The 25,571-nt window shown below is 32.7% G+C and overlaps 1 protein-coding gene across 7 annotated transcripts in view; it reads left to right on the top strand.

The window, feature by feature from the left end:
* The window catches only part of ROCK2 (Rho associated coiled-coil containing protein kinase 2), a 134,601-nt gene that overhangs the window by 29,933 nt on the left and 79,097 nt on the right, over positions 1-25,571 (top strand). For all 7 annotated transcript variants that reach the window (XM_051975422.1, XM_051975426.1, XM_051975421.1 and 4 more), the window contains exons 2-3: positions 21,748-21,829; positions 24,724-24,824. In XM_051975422.1, the coding sequence (XP_051831382.1) occupies positions 21,748-21,829; positions 24,724-24,824 (183 nt within the window). The remainder of the gene's footprint in view (positions 1-21,747; positions 21,830-24,723; positions 24,825-25,571) is intronic.

Here is a 25,571-nt window from a genome sequence, read left to right as displayed (position 1 = left end):
TAGGAAGAGCTTATTTAAATGTATATATATATATATGTTTGTAGGCTTGTACATGAGGTGAATGCTATTTAGAACATTAGTCCTATTTACTTCAATGACTATCTCTTATGGAGAAATTAAGATCATCATCCTGAGAACTAAACGGAGGACCAGCTTGGAATAGATAACTGAATCATTTTAAGCTTTCCTAGGGTAGGGGATTAATAAAATACTATTTCTTCTCCACTTAGAATTAATAAGACTAAGAATTCAGTTCAAGAAACAAGTTTTAAAAAATTTTTTTTCCCCAATTACATGTAAAAACAATTTTTAACATTAAAAAAAAAAAAGATTTGAGTTCGAAATTCTCTTTCTTCCTCCCCTCAGTCCCTTCCTTAGATGGTAAGCATTGTGATGTAAATTATGCATGTGCAGTCATGTATAACATTTTCATATTAGTCATGTTGTGAAAGAAAATAATAAAAAAAAAACAATAAAAAAGTGAAAAATAGTATGCTTTGCTGTGCATTCAGACTCCTTCAATTCTTTCTCTGGAAGTGAATAGCATTTTCCCTACTGAGTCATTGTGTTGCTGACAATAGCGAAGTCATTCCCAACTGATCATCATACAAATTACTCTGTAACAGTTCCTGTAAGTTGTAGAAGCATTTATGAAGCACCTATATGTAGTATAGGGATTATTCAAAGCCAAAAAACAAACAAATCCCAAAAACAGTTTACCTTCTTACTGGAGAGAAACAATATTTATACAGAAAAGTAAATACAAAATATATACAAAATGTGAATACAAAGTAATTTTGAGGAGGGAGGAACACTAAAAGAAGACGACTTCTTTGAATTTTTTTCAACCTTATAATTCGTAGAAGTTTTGGAATGATATTTTTTCATCTTTTATTCTGTTTCTAAATAATTTTAACTTCTCTTATTGTTCTGGAATGATATAATTTAATAACAGCCAGAGAATGTATGGATTGTCTAACAGTTATGAGTCTGACAGTTCCAAAATTTGCTTCAAGTACAGTTTTAGAGAAAACATTTAATTATTAAAGAAATCCATTTAATTTTTGGTTTTGCCATGTATTCTTGCAGAATAATAATGCAATAATTTTTTCCCAACCCAGGGTGTTCTAAAACCTGTTTTGCCTGTTATCTATTAAGTGAGTGAGATTGAAAAGGATTCTATTGCTTACCTGAAAAAGAAATTCTTTGAGTAGTTGTAACAGATGCCAGGTCTATTGAGAATAAGACAGTGTTTGTATAACCTTTTAGTTTTTTGAGTCTTTTCTTCTTTGGGGTACAGGAAATGAAATACTGTAGAAGAATTTGCTTTTTTCAGCTGCTCACAAATTCCTGCCATAGAATCTCTTAATGTTTATATTTATTTACATAAATCTAGCATGATTTATTTTTAAATGATTGTGGAAATTACAAATTCAATTCAATATAATTCTCTCTCTCTATATATATACATACATACACACACACACACGTAGGTGCTGCAAAATTGCAGCCTTATAGTTTCACAGGGTTTCCAGCTAAAAGAATATTTAAAGATAATATAATCTAGCCTTCCTGTTTTACATAAGGAAACTGAGGCCAATGGAGATTCTACCTTGTCTGTTTTTTCTTGCTTGCTTTAGGCTTCTGTATACCTTGTTGCCAAGAAGAAACTGTTTAATCTCATCCTATTAAAAGTATTCTATAGTAAAAATATTTGTAACATTTTTTCTCCCTAATTTTTAATGCCCTTTCCTTAACTCATATTATTTTGTATTTTTGTGTTGTATTCTCCATTAGAATGTAAGGTTTTGGAGAGCAGGGTCTTTCTCTCTGCTCCTTTCCCCCCCACCCCAATTTTTTAAAGAGAGTGAGTTCTCCCTCTGAGGCCCTGATTTAACTGGTGAGTATGTCTTCCTGTCTCAGTATTTTTGGCAGTTCTCAGTCACACTTTACTCCTCAGTTGTCTTTCCAATGCACTTTTGTACACTCTCCACTAGCCCCATTCCTTTTTAAGTTTTAAAACCATTTTCAGAAGAATATTTTGTGGGAACTATGTGCCAGTCTACTCCCTTAACCCTTTTCACCATTCTGGCAACTTCCCAAATAAAATTACTCTGGCTACTACTGCCTTTTATCTCTTCTTATGCTATTAGACATAATAAGCTCCTAAGGGACAGAATTTTTTCAGTTTTGCATTTGTTTCCCCAGGGCATAGAACTGTGCAGTAAAAGTTTAATAAATGTTTTTATTCCCAGTTCCTAGCATAGTATCTTATCCATAATAGGTATTTAGTAAATGTTTCTTGAATTTATTGGAATTAGAACAAATATATTTTTGAGAAGCAAAGGATCACCTGGGCAGTGTGGAAAATGAAGGAACTTGGTATAGAATCCTTCCTTGTGAGAATTTGAAATATTTTTTGCCTGTAAGATGTTCTGGTTAGATGAAATACTAATCTGTAATATCCTGCAGATGTCTTCATTATTTCAAAACTTTCTGTTTGTAGTCACACTGCATGCATCTAGGATACCTACAACCTCCGCTCTTGTGTACAGATAGAACATTGTTCATGTCAGAGGGACACAGGGTTATAGATTTGGAACTAGAAGTGGCCTCTGAATTCGGGTAGTCCAATTTCTTCATTTTACAAATGGAAAAACTGAGGAGTAAGAAGATAAATGACTTGTTCAAGGCCACAGAAGGGGTGTGTGTGTGTGTGTGTGTGTGTGTGTGTGTGTGTGTGTGTGTGTGTGTTTTCTGACTCTAAAATTAGTGTTATTTCCACTGTACCAAGTTGCTTTTTTAGGGAAACACTCATACTATGGTATCACCTGACAAATAGGCTACTAGTGCCTAGCCACCTGCTAAAGGGTTTGCATAAGAAGTTGTGGGTAAATTTTGTTATCAAAGTAAAATAATCTCTTGTGATAATGTAATTGAAGTGAAAAGCTGGGGATACTTCCTGGTTGGCAAGGCATCTGTAGAATGAACAGAGAATCAAAATGAATGCCAAAGCGTCTGTATGCAGGTAATGGAGCCTTGTTGCTCTGTATTGTAGTTGTAGGGTAAGGATTCTCTACTTTCATCTATTCTGCCTCTGTCAGGTATTGTGTGTAACAATATTCCAAATAATGTTTCTGAGCTAGAATATTATTAGAATGTAGCTTCTCATTTTAACAGATATCATATATGTACTTTCTTTTGCTTAGTACAGTGTATATACAGAGGTATATTTAATAGGGTCCTTGTGCTATCTTGTTGATACTTATTATTAAAATAATATAAATAGCAATGATAGGAATAATAACTTTTTACATAAGTCTTTTAGGGTTTACAAAGTGTTTCACAAAGTAATTTAATTTGGTTCTCAAAATAATCCCAAGGTGTCTATTCAATCCCATTTTATCACTGTGGGAATTGAGGCTTAGAGAGATTAGACAAACTCCATTTTCCCTGGTCTGGTCCACATAGCTGTTGTCAGAGGTTATATTTATACTTGTCTCTTTGACCTGAAGTCACTTCGCATTATATTATTATGTTTTTTATTGGATGAGTCTTATATTGTTTTGGATGGGATTATATTGTTTTGATAATAGGTTACATTTTCACACAATTCTTACTTGTATAAAACCTGAATGGAACATATAATGTGTTACTTTTCAGTATTTTTAAACATAAACATAGTTTCCAAACTTCCAAAGATATTTCTGTGCTGCAAATTCAGATAAATAGGAATGATTTTAGACTCTCAAATAATTTTTAGTTACTACCTTCCTTGTACAAAGGGGTGCTATTGCATATTTTATTTAAGGTTATTAAGAGAATACTTTTAAGGATATGAACCTTGAAGTATGTGTGATCAATATTTATATTTTGAACACAGTCCATAACATGGCACAGTGTGATTTAACTATTAGGAAGGAACTACATTTTTAAACTGGGCAATATATCTGGGCAAAAGGTATGATGTGATTGGTGGCTGAATTTCAGTGTAGCATGATCTTGTGAGATTATTAGATCAGTTTAATCTGTACATATACATACCTAAGTTTATAAGTTTATTTTAGTCCATTATTAACAGTAAGTTTTACTTTCTGCTATCAGTGTGAAGTTAAAAGAGGTGGGGAGGAAAAAAGGGCACTCTAAAAACAGAAAAACAAATGATTGCAAATTTAAAGAAGAGAACAGTTTAAGATTTTATGTCTTTATCTCTTTTACTCCTCCTGAATTTAATTCTGACTTATTATTCTTGGTCCCTGGTGTCTGTGAGAGTAGTACAAATTCCTGGCTCCATATCAAATTGACCAAGACCTCTAGGAATTGAATGGTCTGAAAATGAAAACTAGATTTCCCTTCTGGATCAACATTCCTGATTGATTCACTTCTGTTTAGAAGCTTATTGTTATATTTTGCTTTAATGGAATTAAGAAGACTTGAGTTCAAGACAGCCCTACCATTTGCTATCTCTGACTGAGGAATTCATAAGTTCAGTTTTCTTCTGCAAAAATGTGGGTTAATAGCACTTGTTTGCATTACTTCATAGGAATGTTATGATAAAAGGGTTTTGAAAAATTGAAGATCTCTATAAAGTGAGGATTGCTTTTTGTTTAGTATGTAAAAAGCACTCGATGTAGAGTTAGAAGGCTTGGGTTCAGGTCCTGCTTCTGTCACTTAATATCTGTGAACTTGGGAAAGGCACTGAAACTCTGTGGCTCTCTGTTTACACATCTATAAGAGATTGAACTAGATGAGCTCTGTCTTTTCTATCTGTCTGATTCTTTGTTCTATGCTACTGTGATCCTACAAAGAACTTTAGATAGCATGAATCTTGATTGTGTGGCATAGTGTGTAGAATGCTAATCTTAATTAGAATCCTGTTTCAGGTTCTTATTAGGCTCAAATGACCCTGAGTGGTATTTAACTTTTAAATCTACTTTTCTTCATGTAAAATGAGAATAATAACATCTGTGTCAGGGTGGTTGTGAGGATCAAGCAAACTAAGACGATAGAAATATAAATAACAAGTAGCATTTATTTATTAGCTTTGAAAGATTTGTTTCCTTTAGTCCTTACAGAAACTCCGTGAGGTAAATGTTATTATCCCCATTTTTTAGATAAGAAAATGAAGCTGAAAAATGTTCAAGGTCACCTAGCTAGTTGGTAGCTAAGATAGAATTTGAACTTGGTGATTTCCTGACTTGAGTCTTACTGGCTTCAAATCTAACCCCTTACATTGTTGCCTAGCTGCCTTGCCGTGTGTAGGATTCCTTGTAAACCTCATATAAAATGTGAATTATGATTCTATTCCCTTCTGGCTTTTCCAGTAGATTCCCCAGTGCTTGACTACAGGTTCTTATCCTTCCCTTTCCCCTTTTTAAATTCCTCTATGTTGGTCTACCCTCCTTTAATTTACCTAACACCTACTCTCTTATTTCTCCCTTAACCATTTGATTCCTTGTATAGCAAGACATTTCCTTATTTTTTTATCTTATTATTATTGGTTTTTTACTAAATGAAGAAAAGGTTTTTTATGGAGTGAACAAAAGATTTGGAATAACTTCTGCAGGGAGTGAGATATAGAGAATCAGAGAGGAATAAAATGACTATCTTGCTTCAGTGAAGGGAATTGTTTTATGCCCTATTGGCACAACTGTAGAATTTCCTCCAGCTCCATTCAAGCAGTTTGTGAGTAGGAGTGGAGGGGGTAGGGGGTAGGACTCATCCAGTAAATCGGACCTTTTATCTTTAAAGAGAATCCCTTGGGGCAGCTAGGTGGTCCAGTGGTTAAGAGCACTAGTCCTCAAGTCAGGAGGACCCGAGTTCAAATCTGGTCTTAGATACCTAACACTTCCTAGCTCTGTGACCCTGGGCAAGTCACTTAATCCCAATTGCCTCAGCAAAAAAAAAAAAAAAAAAAGACAGCGAGTGAATCCCTCTTCTTTTGATTTGTACATTGTATTTCCTCCATGGTTATGAATGAATGAAGAAATGAGTGGAATATGCTAAGTACTAGGGATATAAATAAATAACAAGATAGCCCTTGCTCTTTAGGGAGACAGCACATATTGGAGGTTTGAACTGTGAGTTCCATGGAAAGGTCTCATGGTCCTTTGGGTTCAGTGTAAAGCAGAGTATAATTTTTTTTTCGTGTTGTCTCCACCAATTAAGCTGTAACTATATGTTAATCATTTGAAAGTGCTAAGGACTTTAAGCTTTTCTTGGTCTTTAATAGCTAACGTGATGAAATATTTGTAGAAGCTAGTTGAATCTTCCCAAGTATTTTTTCTTGGGTGATGGTGGCCTGAAGGTCTGTACTTTCTTGGTGGTGGTGTCTAAGAACTGCTATTATTTAGACTCTAGGGCATAGAGTCCTTTGTCATCTCCAAATACAGTCTGGGTGGTTTAAAAGGCTTTAATTTGGCATATGCTGCCTCCTGGATACTTAATGGTTATGTGTATGTATTAGATCTGAGCTTGAACAATCAGTGGGTTTTTTTTTTTTTTTTAGATAATGGGGGTTAAGTGACTTGCCCAGGGTTACACAGCTAGACAGCATTAAGTTTCTGAGTCGGATTTGAACTCAGGTCCTCCTGACTTAAGGACCAGTGTTCTATCCACTTGCACCATCTACCTGCCCCTCCTGAAGAACTTGTTTGTGAATTTTTTTCTATCCTTTTGCATCTAGGTACTTGTCCTTAACTCATTAAGATAAAAAAGGGATATATTATGTTTTCTGTGTTGTATACCAGCACACCTTCCTGAAACACCCCCCCCCCTTTTTTTTTTTTTTAAGATTCCGTGAAATAGGAAACACATCCAAATCAACGGTTACCTTTTGTTTACTATTAATATTACTCCTTGAAGAAATCTCTTCTTTTTTGGGTATTTTTATCTGTCATATATGTTGCTTTAAAGCATAAAGTCTTGCTTTAGAGCAGAGTAATGTCTCATTTCATTCATAAATATATTTATTTATATAGAATATATACCCTATATATATTCTCTGTATATAATAAATATATTATACTAGAAAGAATATTTACTTGACTTTGAGTATGAAAACCTGAGTTGGAGTAGGCATTTAACAAGTATGTGTTGAGTTGGTTTTTCATTGGATTGAATTGGTAAAGCCTAATACAGCCTTGGGAGATAAATAGCATATGCACTAGAATCCGGGGTCCTCAAACTACGGCCTGCGGGCCAGATGCGGCAGCTGAGGACGTTTATCCCCTCACCCAGGGCTATGAAGTTTCTTTATTTAAAGGCCCACAAAACAAAGTTTTTGTTTTTACTATAGTCCGGCCCTCCAACAGTCTGAGGGACAGTGAACTGGCCTCCTATTTAAAAAGTTTGAGGACCCCTGCTGAGAACCTGTTGCTGTTGACTTTTGATGACTAGTGTTTAGGTAGCCTCTGACTCCAGGCAGATCACTTTAAGCTTTCAGTGCCCCAGTCAACTGTCAATTGCGAAACTGTTGTCTGGAATCTTTATCCATTTTAGAAGAATTTCCTCACTTATAGCTTCCTATACTGAGGAAATCACTGGCCTGGTTCCCCGCATCCCCCTCCTCCCCCAATCCTCCCTTCCAAAAAAAAGCCGACCTAAAACATCTTCTCTGACTCCCATGACTATATGAAATCATTATGGCATTAGTTAATGGGTGCAACTACAGAGATAATTTTCTTCTACCATTTTCTAATTATTAATATCAAATGAGGCATAAAAATATGAAGACATCCTGTTCACAGTTATATGGTGGTACAGTGGAAAAGGTTACTTGATTTTTAAAATTTGAGGAGCTTTGTTCAAATTCTGCCTTTGTAATTTATTGCCCGTGTCTCCTTGGGCAAACAATATCTCTGAATTTCTTTCTGTAAAATGAGAAAGTTAAGGGCAGTTAGATGGCACAGTGGATGAAGAAGGAGGAACCTGAGTTCAAAGTTGACCTCAAGACAGTTAATACTAGTTGTGTGATCCTGGGCAAGTCACTTAACCTTCATTGCCTACTAGAGAGAGTGAAAAGAAAATATTAGCTGATTTTAAATCTATAATCATAGGATGCAAGAAGCTTGCTCAATTCCCTTTATGAGCCTTGGTTTCCTTTAACTGTAAATGGAGATAACAGATATACTGATTATAGCATTGAATTATTTTGAGAAATACATTTTATAAGTTGTAAAGTAATTCATAAATGTGCTTTTCATTAATGCGATTCCTCCCCACTTTTGAAACAAATAATTTTGTTAGGTTTGGGGATGGAGAGAAAGAAGGATTATAGATTATATCCTGATTACATCTTGATACTCTCTGAGATTATTCTCATAGCATATTTTTATTGGCATGTGTTCCTGTGGTCATCCCAAACAGCAGTTTTCTTCAAAGTAGAATTTCTGAAGGCTTCGTACCAGGAATAAATAGTTGTAGAGTATTAATCATATTTATTCTTGAAAAGTCTTTAAAAGATTTTAGGATTGGAGGTGGGGCTTTCATTTTAATTCTCCTATATGAAAACTCAGAGTATTGTGGAATGAAAATTTTAATATTTTTAAATAGTCAACATGACTTTTTGGGAATTGCTATATAAAATTAAATATATCTGTAGTGCAGACATGTTAGGATTATTGTGAGTCTTTTTAAACTTTAAAAATGCTATATCAAATCAACTATCATAAGCAATGCTTGTAGACCAAATCAAGATAGTAATAGGGTAATGTACAAACATGCTTACTATTTATCTAGTGAACTAAAACATTTTACATCTGATTAATACTAATAGCAAGAAAACACAATAATTTCTAGGTGTTTGGATATAAAAATACATTAAACCCACTGTTATCCTTTGTTGCTTTTCTGGTTTGGGGGAACTAGAAATGGGGGAGGCAGCGTGGATACAGATAGCAGAAAATGATGAATTTGGAATCAAATCAATTACATACAACCAGGAAAATCTTGGGTTTATTAGTTATTTCTCTGAACTTCAGTTAACTGATTGATAAAGATAGGAAGTTGGACCAAATTATTTCTAAGGTCACTTATCTCTCTCAAGTTCTCTGACCCTTCATTTTTGCTGTGATTTATGAACAATAATAGTATTCTATGAACAATAGAAAAGATTATATGAAGATAAATACATTATTTCTTTTTGAAAACTAGGGGTAAAAGATGGGGAAAGAGTATATTTCTTTTTTGTTTAGCTGTTTTCCTATCATTAAAAAGTGCTTTGGGAAGTTAATTTAAATAGTAGATTTGTACAGAATTTGCTGAAGCTTTTGAATGTTGCTAGCATGAGTTGATGTGAAAGAGGTCTCAGCTGCTTAGTGTAATACTAGCAGTTGCCTAGTTAGGCTTTTCCCTAGGATATGTGAGTCAGTATTTTGAAGCATAAGTTTGGTACTTAAAAATGCCACTGGTCTTATTTGCACTCAGAGTATGATGCTGAATTTACAAAGGAAACTGGATAATTTCCTTATATCTCCTTCATAGAGTTATTGAGAAACCTATGAGAAAATATAAGTGCCTTCCAGATTTTACAAAAAAGATAGATTCTTGAAGAATTCTTTTTAAAGCATCTAATGAAAATGAGAGGTGTTTCTAGATGAGATATTATAAATATAGAATGATATTTATGAAGAATGGAAGGTAACATCAGGATTCAGAGAAAGAATTAGCATGAAAGTATATACCACAGTGTACTGAATTATCTTTTTGAAATTTTAACTTTTATATTATTTTGTGCATGCATAAATTATCAATTTGTTTTCCATAAATAGAAAGTTATCTTCTTATTCACATGAATAGAAAGTTAAGCATAGTTCTTAAGTTAAAAATTATATTTATATTAAAGTGTGAAAAGAACATAACTGTGAATGGTTAAGCATGAAGGGATTTTGGAGAAATAAAATCATAGTATTCTAGAACTGAAAGGGACTGGACAGTGAGGCTTGAACAACATTATAATTGAGAAACCTTTACCAAATAAATAAAAATATGATGCAACATAAATACTATTAATTTATAGTTTTCTAAGCTGATTGCTAGGAATCCTTTCTATTTGAGTTTGACACTACTATTATCATTTTATACATTAAGAAAATGAGGATGAGAGGTAAAAGTCATAGTTATTTGATTGACACAACTGGGACTAGAACTTAGTGCTTTTCAAAAATTCTTGTCTCTCCTCACACTACCATTAATTTGCACAGTAATGCCTCAGCACTAAGATTTTAAAACTAGAACTTTTGATCTTTGCAACTTGTAGGTAGATGCTATTATTTTCTTCATTTTATAGATGAAGAAACTGATATAAACAAAAGTTAAACAAATGACTTGTCCGGATTCAACTGGTAGTAACCAGTTTGAGACTGGATTTGAATTCAATTGTGATTGACTTAACTATTCCCAGAAATACAGTGATCCAAGAAATCTCAAAGAATTAATGAAGTATACAATATCAACTTCTAGTGAGCTGATATTGACTGAACAGACCAAGGCATGCAATTTTTCATTTTTTCTTTCTTTTTTATTTGAGTCTTCCTACACAAAACTAATGGAAATATTTTACATGTTGTAAGCAGAGGACAGTGAAATGTTGAACTAGTTATGATAGGGTTAAGATTGGGAAAGACAGGAAGTACAACTAGGGACTAAAGTTTGATGGAACAGTACTGAAGGCTGGAAGATCTGGAAATTATTGTCAGGATGAAGAAATGGTTCATGTAAATGAGTCAGTGACTGAGCAAATGAAAGATGATCAAAATATTCAAGGCATAGTTTGTTCTGGTTGCACAAAAAAATGAATTGGGTAATTATCCACATATGGGAATGGCTGAATAGTCTAACCCATAGTAGATAAAAATAGAAAATTAAATGGGGTGCTCCTAGATTTGAGAAGGAAAGCAATACAGTGTACTTGATCATAAAGCTCTTTTACTGATCTTACCTTTCTAATGAAAACAATGATTCATCTTTTCAGTAGAAACATTTTACCAGTATTGTTGTTTTACAATGGAGTCCTAGAATATCACTGTACCTAAAGAACTGAAGATGAATATCATACAGAGGGGCATACATGGCAAGTATGAACATAGAGCAACATGTAACAGACAAAAAACAAGAAAAACAGGATTATGGGGTTGCTAGTCAGAGTGCTTTAATGGTGTATGTGTAATGTCATGAAAGATTGAAGAATGTCTCTAACATTTTGGATGGAGTCCCTTTGACAAACTTTTTGGGAGAATATAACTCAAAGAAGTACAAAAGATAAGACAGTTATGGGTGCATTATAATCTGTATTGATGGAGAGAATTCCTGAATTGTTGAGATTACAACTTTGTTTGAGCATAAAATATTCTATTCAGTAAAATCTTGACTAATTGCATCCTTCTGGGATTGAATTGTTCAGGATGGTTGAGGTTTAGTGGATGAAGATTTTCAGCTTTTTTTTCTTAACCATTTTAGCATCAGAACTTTTAAAATTTTGACCATCTTTTATAGAAATTTTCTAAAATGTATTGTATACTCCACTAACATCTTAAACAGAAAACATAACGAGATTTGTTTTTAATGATTTAGTGTCATCATTTGAACATCTCTTTTGGTAATATATATGTAAAACAGTGATGCCCCAGGGGCTAGTGAGGTCTGTTTGGCTTATACTAAATGACACCAGCTTGATTTTTTTTTTAAAATTTTTTTTCTGTCACCTCTCTTGTTAGGCTATCTAGTCTTCTTTCTATCAGTTCACCTTACAAAAACATCTCTCTACTACTTTCTAATTTTCTCTTTTTAATCAATGGTAGGCTAAGAAAGCCAATAACCAGGTTTGTCAGAATTGGATGTGAAATATTAGAAGAAAGTAAATAGGCAAAGGAAGGAAGGGTCTAAATGGCACATTTTTTAGTAAAGTGCATGAGATGTGTGGGCAAGTGGCTGAATGTCTAGACATCTGTTTTGGATTGGGGGTTGGGGTGGAGAACATTTGTATTATTTTCTGACTCTTGGCTATGTTCTGAATAGTTGGGGTTTCCAGACCAGCTGTATTTTGGGATGGGGGAAATCATACTGAAATAGGTTTTTTTAAAATGGGGGATATTTGGATATGGATGTAAAAAGATGGATTTGCTGTATTATTCAACTTCAAAGAGAAGACAGCAACATATGAATTGGGGGAGAAACAAGACAGTGAGATTTTTGGAATTTAAAATAGATTGAATTTCTGGCTGAGAAATGAGTCATCGATAAACGTATTCCAAAGAAAAATATGCACAATATAACTAATTTTGTACTGTACAGTGCTTTTTTGAGTAAGTCAAATAATGATAATACTCCCATAACTGTGAAATTCTAGGGTAAAAAACGAAATGTTTCTTTATGACTTTTTTTCCCTTTATGAGAGGTGTAATTGAGTCATTAAAATTCAGAAGTTTATAACAACACATAGATAAAATTGTTAGGCATCTTTTATTTGGATTCACAAATAACACTTAATGAGTTATCATAAAATTGTATGATTTTAGGCATCGGTTATTACTGGCTTAATTATAAGGACTAGTTGGTGAGGTACAGAATTTCCCTCCAGGGCAAATATTCAGTTGGTGGTAGAGCAAAAGGATAAGGTCATATACATTCCCTCAGTAGTATATGTAGCTGTTGTAGATGGGCAGAAAGGTGTATAAATCAATAAGTTACTTTTCAGTAGTTATATTTTGTGAAGTAACTTTTTCTTCTCTTTTAATGTAACTCTTAATTCCCAAATCACAAACATAAGGAATCATAATTAAAATAAACAACACTGAAAATTCTAGTACATACAGTACCAGTTTACAAATGAGTCTGGAATTTAGCTACACTTAAAGAAAAAATGATTTTGTGTATTAAGGATTTTGTGGGTGGAAAATCATATGGGCAAACTCTACTTTTTCTTGTTTAAAAAAAAGTAAAGGATCATAATTCAAGCAAAACTAGAAACACAGCATTGAATACTAATTTTTTCCCTAATGGCTGAGTGAATGTGTCGAAATTAATTTTTTTTTTAATGCTTCAGTTCTTATGTATAAAGTGAACATGTTGCAATAACTTGTCGAAGTGACTAATAGTAATTATTTATATATTCCTAAAGCCAAGAAAGAGGCTTCTGCTCATTATCATTGCTTTTAAAAAAAAATGATGATTGCATTCAACTTTGTAGATTGAAGATTGTTTTTTCTTGATTTCTCTCCCCTCCCCCAAACAATGTTAATTTGAAAATTTGTTTTGCATGACTTCGTTTGTAATAAGATTTATATTTCCTGCCTTCTCAATGGTGGGAGGAAGAATTTGGACCTGAAAATAAAATAAAATTGAAAAGAAAAAAAATCACATTTATGCTCATCTAAGCAAAATCATAATACTTGGCATAAATTTCAAAGGTGTTGCTAATTCTTCCATATTGATAATTCATGTAGAAGAATTCCACATTGATAAAGACAGCTATTTATAAATTCTCTCCTTCCACTGAAATACAAATAAGTTGTCAGAGATAGGCACTTGAAGTTTTTATCTTTATATCTCCCATGTTTAACAACACTTAATATGAATTTAATAAATGTTTGAATTAGGATTCTTTAGTCTTCACATATAGTTCATTGGGCCACTTGGTCAAATTATAAATATGTTGATATAAATAAATAAATTTACTAGCAAAACAAGTCAGAAATCCCAAATGAATAAATATTTATTAGTTGCTCATTATTACTATTGTTTACTTTTTATAGGGAATCTTGCTAAAGAGCTTAAATTAATTAGCAATATGTTTAAAATGGAATGTGATTAAAAATAAACTTAAGAACTACTCACATATAATTTCTAAGTATCTGGCTCAGGAATGAAAAATGTGGTTGTCCCTTATCCTATAACAAGGGTTCACCTTGTCATTGACTTCTTTTCAGGGTATTTGGTGAAATCTATGGATCACTTTCTCAGAATAATGTTTTAAATTTAAAATATGTATATATATCGAATCATAAAATTAATGATTAAATAATTATCAAAAACTATTTTAAAAAGTAAAAAACTCAAGAACTTCTATTATCTAGAAGAAAGGACTCAACTGATTATGTAGCATGCATCACAGAAGTGTACAAAAAGGTTGCTATACCAGTCTAAAGGAAAAATAAAAACTTGTTTAGTGACTTCATTTGCTCCTCATAGCTAATCTGTATAATTGCCAGAAGTTGTTCAAATGAATAATCCTATAAACAAAGTAATTCTTTATTATTTCAGAAGATTGGTCTCCTACAATAAGGGCTTAGTACAGAAGTTTTTATAATTGTTTTGATCATAAGAAGCCAATTTTCTGATGATAGCCGTCTCTACATTTAGTTGAACTAGTCCTCTGATGACAGATGCATGATCTGTTTCTGGGGCTCATCTTTGAAGCCTTTTTGCAGAGCAAGGGTTATTAACTTTTGCTTATGTTATGGACCCATATTATCAGTCTGAGGCCTTTGGATCTGCTCAAAATAATATTAAGTGCATAATTCAGTCAGTTAAGAAGAATTTATGGAGTACTTGCTGTGTTTCAGCTTGGGCAGCCCGTTAGCACAGTGGATGCTGTGCCTGGATTCAGCAAGTACTGTGTTCTAGTCTGGCTTCACACTTACTAGCTATATGACCCTGGGCATGTATGTCACTTAACTCTGCCTCAGTTTTTCTGTTAAATGAGTTGGAGAAGGAAGTAAAATCACTTCAAGAAAATCCCAAATAGGGTCATAAAGAGTCTGACATAATTGAAAACAACTAAACAGCAACAATTATGTGTCAGATATTGTACTGAGGATACAAAAAAAGGCAAAAGACAGTCCCTGCCCTCCAGGAACTCATAATATGGAACAGACTACAGACAAATACATAGAAACAAACTATATATAGGACAGCTAGGAAATAATTAACACCAGGAAGTCACTAGAATTAAGAGGGATTGGGAAAGGCTTTCAGTGGAAGATGGAATAAACTTCCAAGAATTACAGAGGAAACCAAGAACCCCTGCTGTAGAGCCTGACTTAACTTGTGATTGCTTTACTTAGCTTTTGAATACCCAAGTTTATTTGCATATTAGTAAGTAATAATATTAACAGATTACATTTCTAATCTGCTTTAAGTTTTAACCCAGTGCCTTTAAGAAAGTTGATGCAGATATTTATATCATTATATAAAAGAAAATAATATTCTCAGAGCTAAATTTATGACTTTGTCAAGGCTTATAAATGGTAAATCCAGGTGTTTTGATTTTAGCCCAGTCTATAATGCTTCCATACAATCTTTGCCTACTGAATTATATTAAAACATTCCATGTTCATTCTTACCTTTTAAGATCTCTTTTAAATATTTTTGCAGTTAGTTAAGTTGTTAATATGAATTTAAAGCAAATACTTTTCTTCATTTATTAGAGAGCTTCTATACTTTTAACTAGGATTAACAATTAGTTTAATTGGAAACATTTTTTACATTAGTGAAGCACACTTTACTTTTATTTACAGAGTTCTGAGACTCTCTATCTCTAGCCTTTGATTTATAATAGGACAATGTTATTTTCCATGTAAGTCTCAAAAGCCTTTCTATAAATAAATGCTGACGTAGTAAGTATCCAGTTCTTTATTAGAAGAATATTTATGGTGTTGATTGAGCCAGGATTATGCCTTTAAAGCTGTTCTTATTCAAGTTTTGTGAATCTAGAACTTTAGATAAGCAAGTCAGAGTACTATTCTTATACTTAATTAAATAGAAAATGGGCTACACGATTACATAGTAAAGGGAATTATTCTGTATGATGCAAGGGATAACAACATGTATGTTGGTATATAGCAGGTACACGGTGTTGTTTTCTTCAATTTTTCTTAATGTTTTTCCAGGTGGCCTTTCCTTTGAAAGAACTGAGAAAAGAAAATGTCATTGTTTAATTATTATAATTTAAAATTGTAAAATAATAGAATTTAGAGATATAAAATACTTATTATCTAGTCTAATTCACCTAATTTTATAGGTAAGGAAACAGGTCTACAGAGGGGAAAAAACAAACTTTTTCTTATATCATATAGTTAGAATATAACAGAGTCCTAATTTGAACTCAAGCTCTCTGATGTCAAATCCAATATCCCTTCCAGGATCCAATTTTTTTCCCCAAAATAAATACCCCAAATTATTTTGCCATTTCTTCAAGTGGATAGTTAAGTTATCACAGGCCAAAATATCAATCATAATTTGTAATGAAAAGAAGTTTAAAATTTTTAAAGCAGGAAACATTTATTTAAAATGACTTGTTTCTGAGATAAAATCACAACACGGGAATGTTATTTACAATACCTTAGGATAGGAACATGATAGGAACAAATAATTAGTGTTCATGAAGATATTATCAGTTGCCTAGTCTAACTCTTGTTTTACAGTTGAAGAAACTAGATCCAGAGAATAAGTAACAAAGGTTTTTGAATTCTAAATCGAGTGCCCATTCTTTGCAGTAGTCTTGGTGAGAGATAAATTAGTGGTGAATATAGAAGCAAAGAAAATTAGATTTCATTTAGAAGAAGGAAAATTGGCCATATTTGTAAGAAAAAGAATGTACTTAAGCAAATTATTTGGGTGCATTACTAAATATAGATTTTTAAATCTATATTTGAACACATTTGAGTGTTTTTGAGGACATACCTGCATTTTGCATTTAATAAATCATGCTGTAATCCCTCTGAGCTAGAAACCTTTCTCTGCATCTTTCTGTAGCACATTTTGGGAAATGATTTTGGGATTTGCTATATTATGTAGTACCATTGGGAAAATTCTTTTTTTCCCCATTTTATTTATTTATTTAGAAATAACTTTTTATTGACAGAACCCATGCCAGGATAATTTTTTTGCACTCACTTCTGTTTGGATTTTTCTCCTCCCTCCTTCCCTCCACTCCTTCCCCCAGATGGCAAGCAGTCCTTTTCATGTTAAATAGGTTACAGTATATCCTAGATACAAAATATGTGTGCAGAACTGAACAGTTCTCTTGTTGCACAGGAAGAATTGGATTCAGAAGGTATAAATAATCCGGGAAGAAAAATAACAATGTAAGCAGTTTATATTCATTTCCCAGTATTCTTTCTTTGGGTGTAGCTGCTTCTGTCCATCCTTGATCAATTGAAACTGAATTAGCTCTCTTTTATTGAAGAGATCCACTTCCATCAGAATACATGCTCATACAGTATCGTTGTTGAGATATGTAATGATCTCCTGGTTCTGCTCATTTCACTTAGCATCAGTTCATGTAAGTCTCGCCAGTCCTCTCTGTATTCATCCTGCTGGTCATTTCTTAAAGAACAATAATATTCCATAACGTTCATATACCACAATTTACTCAACCATTCTCCAATTGATGGGCATCCATTCATTTTCCAGCTTCTAGCCACTACAAACCGGGCTGCCACAAACATTTTGGCACATACAGGCCCCTTTCCCTTCTTTAGTATCTTTTTGGGGTATAAGCCAAGTAGAAACACTGCTGGATCAAAGGGTATGCACAGTTTGATAATTTTTTGAGCATAATTCCAAATTGCTCTTCAGAATGGCTGGATGTGTTCACAATTCCACCAACAATGTATCAGTGTCCCTGTTTTCCCACATACCCTCCAACATTCCCCATTATCTTTCCCTGTCATTCTAGCCAATCTGACAGGTGTGTAGTGGTGTCTCAGTTGTCTTAATTTGCATTTCTCTGATTAATAATGATTTGGAGCATATTTTCATATGTCTATAAATAGTTTCAATTTCTTCATCTGAGAATTGTCTTTTCATATCCTTTGACCATTTATCAATTGGAGAATGGCTTGATTTCTTATAAATTAGAGTCAATTATCTATGTATTTTGGAAATGAGGCCTTTATCAGAACTTTTGACTGTAAAAATGTTTTCCCAGTTTATTGTTTCCCTTCTAATTTTGTCGGCATTTGTTTTGTTTGTACAAAAACTTTTCAACTTGATATAATCAAAATTTTCTATTTTGTGGTCAATATGATCTCTAGTTCTTCTTTGGTCATAAATTTCTCCCTCTTCCACAGGTCTGAGAGGTAAACTATCCTATGCTCTTCCAATTTATTTATAATCTCATTCTTTATGCCTAGGTCATGAACCCATTTTGACCTTATCTTGGTGTACGGTGTAAAGTGTGGGTCAATGCCTAGTTTCTGCCATACTAATTTCCAAATTTCCCAGCAATTTTTGTCAAATACTGCGTTCTTATCCCCAAAATTGGGGTCTTTGGGTTTGTCAAACACTAGATTATTAAAGTTATTGGCTGTTTTGTCCTTTGAACCTAACCTATTCCATTGATCAACTAGTCTATTTCTTAGCCAATGCCAGATGATTTTAGTAACTGCTCCTTTATAATATAATTTTAGGTCTGGTACAGCTAGGCCACCTTCATTTGATTTTTTTTTTTCATTAATTCCCTTGAAATTCTGGACCTTTTGCTTTTCCATATGAACTTTGTTGTTATTTTTTCTAGGTCATCAAAATAGTTTTTTGGGAGTCTGGTATAGCGCTAAATAAATAGATTAGTTTAGGGAGTATTGTCATCTTTATTATATTTGCTTGCCCAATCCAAAAGCATTTAATATTTTTCCATATGCTTAGATCAGACTTAATTTGTGTGGAACATGTTTTGTAGTTTTGCTCATAAAGTTTCTGATTTTCCCTTGGCAGATAGATTCTTAAATGTTTTATACAATCAGTAGTTACTTTAAATGGAATTTCTTTTTGTATCTCTAACTGTTGGGTTTTGTTAGTGATCTATAAGAATGCTGATGACTTATGTGGATTTATTTTGTATCCTGGGAAAATTCTAATGTTTTGAAAAAAGATAGGGGTTTTTGTCAAGAAGCATCTTGAGTTTGTATAAAGTGTCACACAGTTTCCCAAATACCATCTAGTACTCTGGGGGAAACTCATCACAATTGATTGAGATAATTGTGGTGCTTTTGATGCCACCAGTGAGGTTTGCCAGGATACTACACCTTTTGATTTAAGCACACCGAGTAGAAAGATAAAAGCTTAAGAAGATATTGTTAAAAGTGTATTTGTCACCAATTTCGTGTTATATTCATTACCATCAAAATCTTGAGTACCTCAGATTTGGGGCAGTGTGACAAGAAGGCCTACCATGGAAACGAACTACCCTATGATCTTAGCTTATGCATGGAAAATTATTTGCTGGAGAAGAGGTCTAAAAATTAACACTAACAAAAAATATGAAACATTAGTTTTTATTTTAAAATTTTATTTAAAAATCAATAAGAAAAAAAAAGGAATACAATAACAAAATAAAACAAAAGAGAACATTGTCATGGGCCCAGCAGAACATCCGGGAGGATTTAGAATATATAACAACAAACTACTGGTTTAAGAAAGTATATATATTAGTAGAAGATATTATATTTATAAGTATCTATCTTCTTTTTAAAATGTTCTTTTGTTCTCTGCTGCACACTTTTTAAAATTCCTGCCCCCCCCCAGCAAGTTAATTAATAAAGGATATATTTATGTATGCATATGTAGATATATACATGCATATATGCACACCACTACTCCCCTCCATATCTTTCCTATCCCTACTTACTCTTTGCTTTAATTCGGCTCCTTAACTTGTTTGCTATTACTTGACCTCCCCCTTTGTTTTTTCCCCTCACTCTTTGGTTCCCTATCCACCCATCCTGTCACCTTATTTCTTTATAAATTTTGGAGTGTGCTGTACTCTTCATGATATATGTAGCGTTGCCTCTTTAATCCATTCCTAATGTAAATAGGTTTTGAGAACTATGAGCTCTCCTCCTCTTTGATGTTTCTGTGTCTATTCTTTCTCTGTCCCTCATATGTAAAACATAATTACTATTTTTATCTTTACTTTGACCCAAACTTTCTTTTGAGCTACCCTATTACTCATGTTAATATTAAATGTATGGTATACATTTCCCATGTTTAAAAAAAATTTTTTTTTTGTTTATTTTGAGTTCCTTGGAATTGATTTTTGATACTGGCTCTTATATGTTAAATTTTCTATAAGTTGGGGTTTGGTTGGTAAAAAGTCCTGAAAATCTGCAAGTTCGTTAAATGTCCGTTTTTCAGTATTATAGATTTTCTGATATATTTTTGATCACAGGCCTAGTTCTTTTGATATGATAGATATAATTCTACTACCTGTGATCCTTTTTTGTGGCTGCTGATAAATCCTGTTGGAGCTTGAGTATATTTGAATTGTTTTTTTTTTCCTTGTTTCTCGCAAAATTTTCTCTTTAATGTGGGTGTTTCAAAATTTGGCAATAATATTCCTGTGTGTTTTCCACAAACGGTTTTGTTGAGGTGGTGATTCCTGATTTTTTTTTATTTCTAATTTTCCTTATGTTCTATCATCTAGGACAATTTTCTTGGATTATTTCTTGCGTTATTATGTCAAGGTTCCTTTTTTGGTCACAATTTTCAGACAAACCAATTCTTATATTTTCTCTTCTTGATCTATTTGCTGTGTCTTATAAGAAATTTCCTTATAAGATGTTTCACATTTTGTTCTAAAGAAAGAGAATCTGTTTTGTTACTTCTTGGTCTCATAGCTTTACTGGCTTTCACTTTCCCAGTTCGTAATTTTGAAAATTATTTTCATCTTTGAGACTTTGTATCTACCTTTCTAGTTGATTAAATCCCCCTTTCCCCCTGCATAATCTTGCTTTATCTTGGATGGTTGTTATTTTTACTTTTTTAGTTTTTTCTCAATGTCTCTCATTTGATTTTTAAACCTCAACTGTTTGTGTTTCTTTGATTCTGGGGCTCTGGTGAGCATTCATTTTATCTTGACCACAATGCTACTTCACTACTTTCTTTATTATAGTTCTCCTTTTCCCCTTTATTTTCAAAAAGAGTAGTGGAATTAATAATACCATTCTTGGACATATTCTATGCTTCTAATAATTCTTTACTCTTATAAACACCCTTCCGATCACCATTTTTCTACTGGAATATAATTTCTTTGAAGATAAGGACTGGCTTCCTTATGTTTATGTTCTTAAAACTTAAAACATAGTACTAAGTTTTGGCATGCAGTAAACACTTAGTAAATTCCCTGTGATTTTACCAATATAAGGAACTCTTTCTGTCTAAATACAGAGCAGTTGGATTCTGTGCAATTTATAATTTTAGCAAATTGCCCAAAACAATGGTAGGTTATATGATTAGGCCAGGGTCACACATCTAATATGTGTCAGAGGTGGGAATGGAAACTGTTTTCTGAGTTGAAAACTGATTATTTTTTTTACCCACTATCTCAAGTTGCATTTCATGTAGTGATAACTTAAAACTTAGAAAGCCACATCACCAGTAAGTTGGCCATCAGCCAATTTTATTGGTTGAAGCAAAACTAAAATCTCTTAGATGGAATTGTGATGAATAAAGTCATAGATCATTTAAAGTGGCACATTAAAATCTTTATAAAATTAATTTTTTTTCCTTTATTAAAGCCTTTTATTTTTCAAAACATATACATGGACAATTATTCAACATTAGCCCTTGCAAAACTTTGTTTCAGTTTCCCCTCCCTTCCCTCACCTTCCCCCTCCCCCCAATGACAAATAGTCCAATATAGGTTAAACATGGTAGAAATATATCAAACTAAAATTTGAAGATTGAAAATAAATGTTTATAGAAGTTGGATAATTTTAACCATGTTTTATTTCTTTTTTTCCCTAACAGGATGGCATAACTTCCTTGTTCTTTGATTTGGATTTTCCTGCTCTGAGGAAAAACAAGAATATTGAAAATTTCTTAATTAGATGTAAGTTGCATTGAGCTTTTTTTTTTAAACGTCATATAGCCTTATGACTATTTCAAAGGATTCATAAAAACATCTTCAGATTGTAATGGTATTAAAATTTTAGCTAGACTTTTGTTAAAACTATAAATCTTTTAATTTTAGGGCAAAATAATGGAGAATTATATTTCTGATTGGAGTTTAACAAACATTGACAGGATAGAGAATAATAATTAATTCTCAGCTAATTAGGTAATAGATTTAGAACTGAAAAAAACTTCAGAAGTCTAATGGAATCCCTTTATTTAACAAATGAAGAAACTTATATGTAAAGGGAAATGTCATTTATACAAACTTGTACACATGTCTGGAGAGAAAATTGTTTTTGTTTTTGACCACTGTAATATGTTAAGAAGAATATTTACTAAGCTATTGTATATTCATCAGTGATGTGATCATTTCTTTGAAATATTCATAAAGATGAATATTATAATGTCTTTTGCTATGTAAAAGATATTGTCTAGTACATATTTAATGATATTGGTAATAATCTGCCAGCATACAAATGTATCGAAGGGTGTTAAGAATGAATTTTTTTTTTTAAAGTCAGCATGACATAGGTATACAGTAAATAATTTTACTTATACTAAATGGATTTAAACATATAAATAGTGCTGATTAATATTTTGATTAGTCAAAGAACTGTGCAGATATAGACTATGTAGTTACTTGTTTGCAAAGAATTATAATTCCAATAGATGCAATAAACATAGTAAAACTAGAGATAAAAATTACACTTGTGATTTCATTGATTTAGAAATCTCTCAGATGAGTATTATCAACTAAGGCTGATTCCTTTTCTGCAAGATTTGTTCTTAGCAAATTTCCTAGAGCTCAGACAGATTAAGTGATTTGTCCAGAGTTGTGCAGCCAGAATGTGTAAGCATTAGGATTTGATCCCAAATCATACTATCTCAAAAAGGAACTTAAAATTACATCAATATTCTTTTTTGGCTATTCAATATAAATTGTAGGGTCATAATTATGATGGAACATTCAGATTGATAAAACACTAAATAAGCTGTTATTGTAATTTAATTGCAATTTTTAAATACAATCTTTGTTTGAAGATCTGAAATAAATATGAAGACAGTGATATATTTAGTTTCTTAATAATTTTATCTATTGAATAATGGATTTAATTTTATGTGCCCACTATATGATAAGCATTGTGTTGAGTGCTTGTAACACAAAGAGAAAATTAGACAATATCTTACTCCCAAGTAGGTCATATATTTAATGGAAGACTGACAAATCTGAAAAGGAGGTCTTATGTCCCTGTTACAATGTAGCATATTGAAAGTCCAAATAATGCTTAGTTTCTAATAGGGAAGGTAACAGGATAGATTGTAAGAACTCTGAGAACCAGTGGCAGGTCAGACATCTGGGACTAAGAAGATTATGGTCCGAAGGGGCAGAGCATTATAATGATAGAATGCCTTAAGACATTGATAGTAAATTTCAAAGCTTTATCCACACAGGTTTAGTTGAAAGCCAAATCCTGTTCATAGGAATGTAATTTTTTATTTATTTTCCATTTTTATGAAAATGCCTTTTATTATTATTATTTTAATTAAAACTTTATTTACAAAGCATATGCATAACCTTTTGTTCCAAATTTTTTCCTCCTTGCCCCCCGTCCCCCCTCCCCCCCAAATTGGTAGATAGTCCAATACATGTTAAATATGTATACATATTTATACAGTTATCTTCTTGTGCAAGAAAAATCAGATCAAGAAGGAAGAAAAAGAACACAAAATGCAAGCAAATAACAGAGAGAGTGAGAATACTATGTTGTGTTCCTCATTCTGTTCCCATGCTTCTCTCTCTTGGTGTAGGTGGCTCTCTTCATCACAGCACAAGTGTAACTAGTTTGAATCATCTCAATATTGAAGAGAGCCTCATCATCAGAATTGATCATCTTATAGTCTTCTTGTTGCCATGTACAATGATCTCCTGGTTCTGATCATTTCACTTTGCATCAGTTCTGTAGGTCTCTCCAGGCCTCTCTGAAATCATTCTGCTGGTCATTTTTTACACAAAAATAGTATTCCATAGCATTCATATACCATAATTTATTCAGCCATTCTCCAATTGATGGGCATCCATTCTGTTTTCAGTTTCTTGCTACTACCAAAAGGGCTGCCACAAAAATTTTGCACATGTGGGTCCCTTTCCCTCCTTTAGGATCTCTTTGGGATATAATCCCAGCAGAAACACTGCTGGATCAAAGGATATGCACAGTTTGATAACTTTTTGAGCATAGTTCTGAGCTGCTCTCCAGAATGGTTGGATTCGTTCACAGGTCCACCAACAATGTATCAGTGTCCCAGTTTTCCCACATCTCCTCCAACACCTGTCATTATCTTTTCCTGTCATCCTAGCCAATCTGACAGGGGTGTAGTGGTATCTCAGAGTTGTCATAATTTGCATTTTTATGATCAATAGTGATTTGGAGTTTCAGTTTCTTCATCTGAAAATTATCTGTTCATATCCTTTGACCATTTATCAGTTGGAGAATGGCTTGAGCTATTAAATATTTGAGTCAATTCTCTGTATATTTTAGAAATGAGGCCTTTCTCAGATTCTTTGGATGTAAAAATGTTTTCCCAGTTTATTGCTTCCTTTCTAATATTGTCTGCATTAGTTTTGTTTGTACAATAACTTTTTAACTTAATATAATCAAAATTATCTATTTTATGATCAATAATGATCTCTAGTTCTTCTTTGGTCACAAATTCCTTCCTCCTTCACAAATCTGAGAGGTAAACTATCCATAGGAATGTATTTTGAACAACTTTGACTACTAATTGTGGAATTTGTATTTATGAGTACTTGTATTTTTCAATTCGTTGCAGATGAAAAAACTGTGACAAAAATTAGATGCCTACAGATGAAGGCAGAAGATTTTGATGTTATTAAAGTTATTGGAAGAGGTGCTTTTGGTGAAGTTCAGCTGGTAAGAATTTAGTTTGCCTCCTTTTATTCCTATATTTATCATTTGAAGGATATTTATACAAGTTGTAATATATAAGATGAATATTAAAGTTAAAATCATTAAAATGTTGAAAGAAGAGCAGGTCATATACTTTTTCCAAGTTCTCAGTAAGTGTGAATTTTTAACCAGAAAATTTTTTAGAAAGAACAGAAGCAACTGAAGAACATAAAATGGAAAGCTTTTATTACATAACTTGAAAAGCTTTCTCGTGGGCAAATTTAATGCACGTAGGATAAGAAAAAGGATTAGTAGGGGGAGAATTTCCATCATATCTCAGGCTCCATATTTTCTGTTGTAAGGGATAGCTGTGAAGGAAGTGGTTGGAGAATTATAAAGTGGGAAATACAAGTTATGTAAAAATACAGGAAGTAAATAAAAATTTACTTTAAAACCACATTTATATCCAAGGAAGCATAATTCAGTAGAAAGACAGATTTGGAGACCAAAGACCTAGATTCGTATTTTAGGTTTGTTTTATGTTATTTAACTGCTCTAATTTTCATTTTATGTATCTGTAAAATGAAAAATTTGCGCTAAATGACTTCTAAGATCCCTTCCAATTTTAAATTTATTTTCCTATGAAATTTTTTTAGCCTTTATTTTTAGCATTTATTCATCTCCTGGCTCTTTTCCCTTCTGCTCCCTCTTCCTGCCTCCCCAAACACATCAATATAGGGATTACAAAATAGATTAATGAATATGTTTTGG

The sequence above is a fragment of the Antechinus flavipes genome, chromosome 2, assembly GCF_016432865.1.
Source record: "Antechinus flavipes isolate AdamAnt ecotype Samford, QLD, Australia chromosome 2, AdamAnt_v2, whole genome shotgun sequence".
Taxonomy (NCBI): domain Eukaryota; kingdom Metazoa; phylum Chordata; class Mammalia; order Dasyuromorphia; family Dasyuridae; genus Antechinus; species Antechinus flavipes.
The sequence above is the reverse complement of the archived record's forward strand: the minus strand, read 5'-3'. Positions and strand labels throughout refer to the sequence as shown.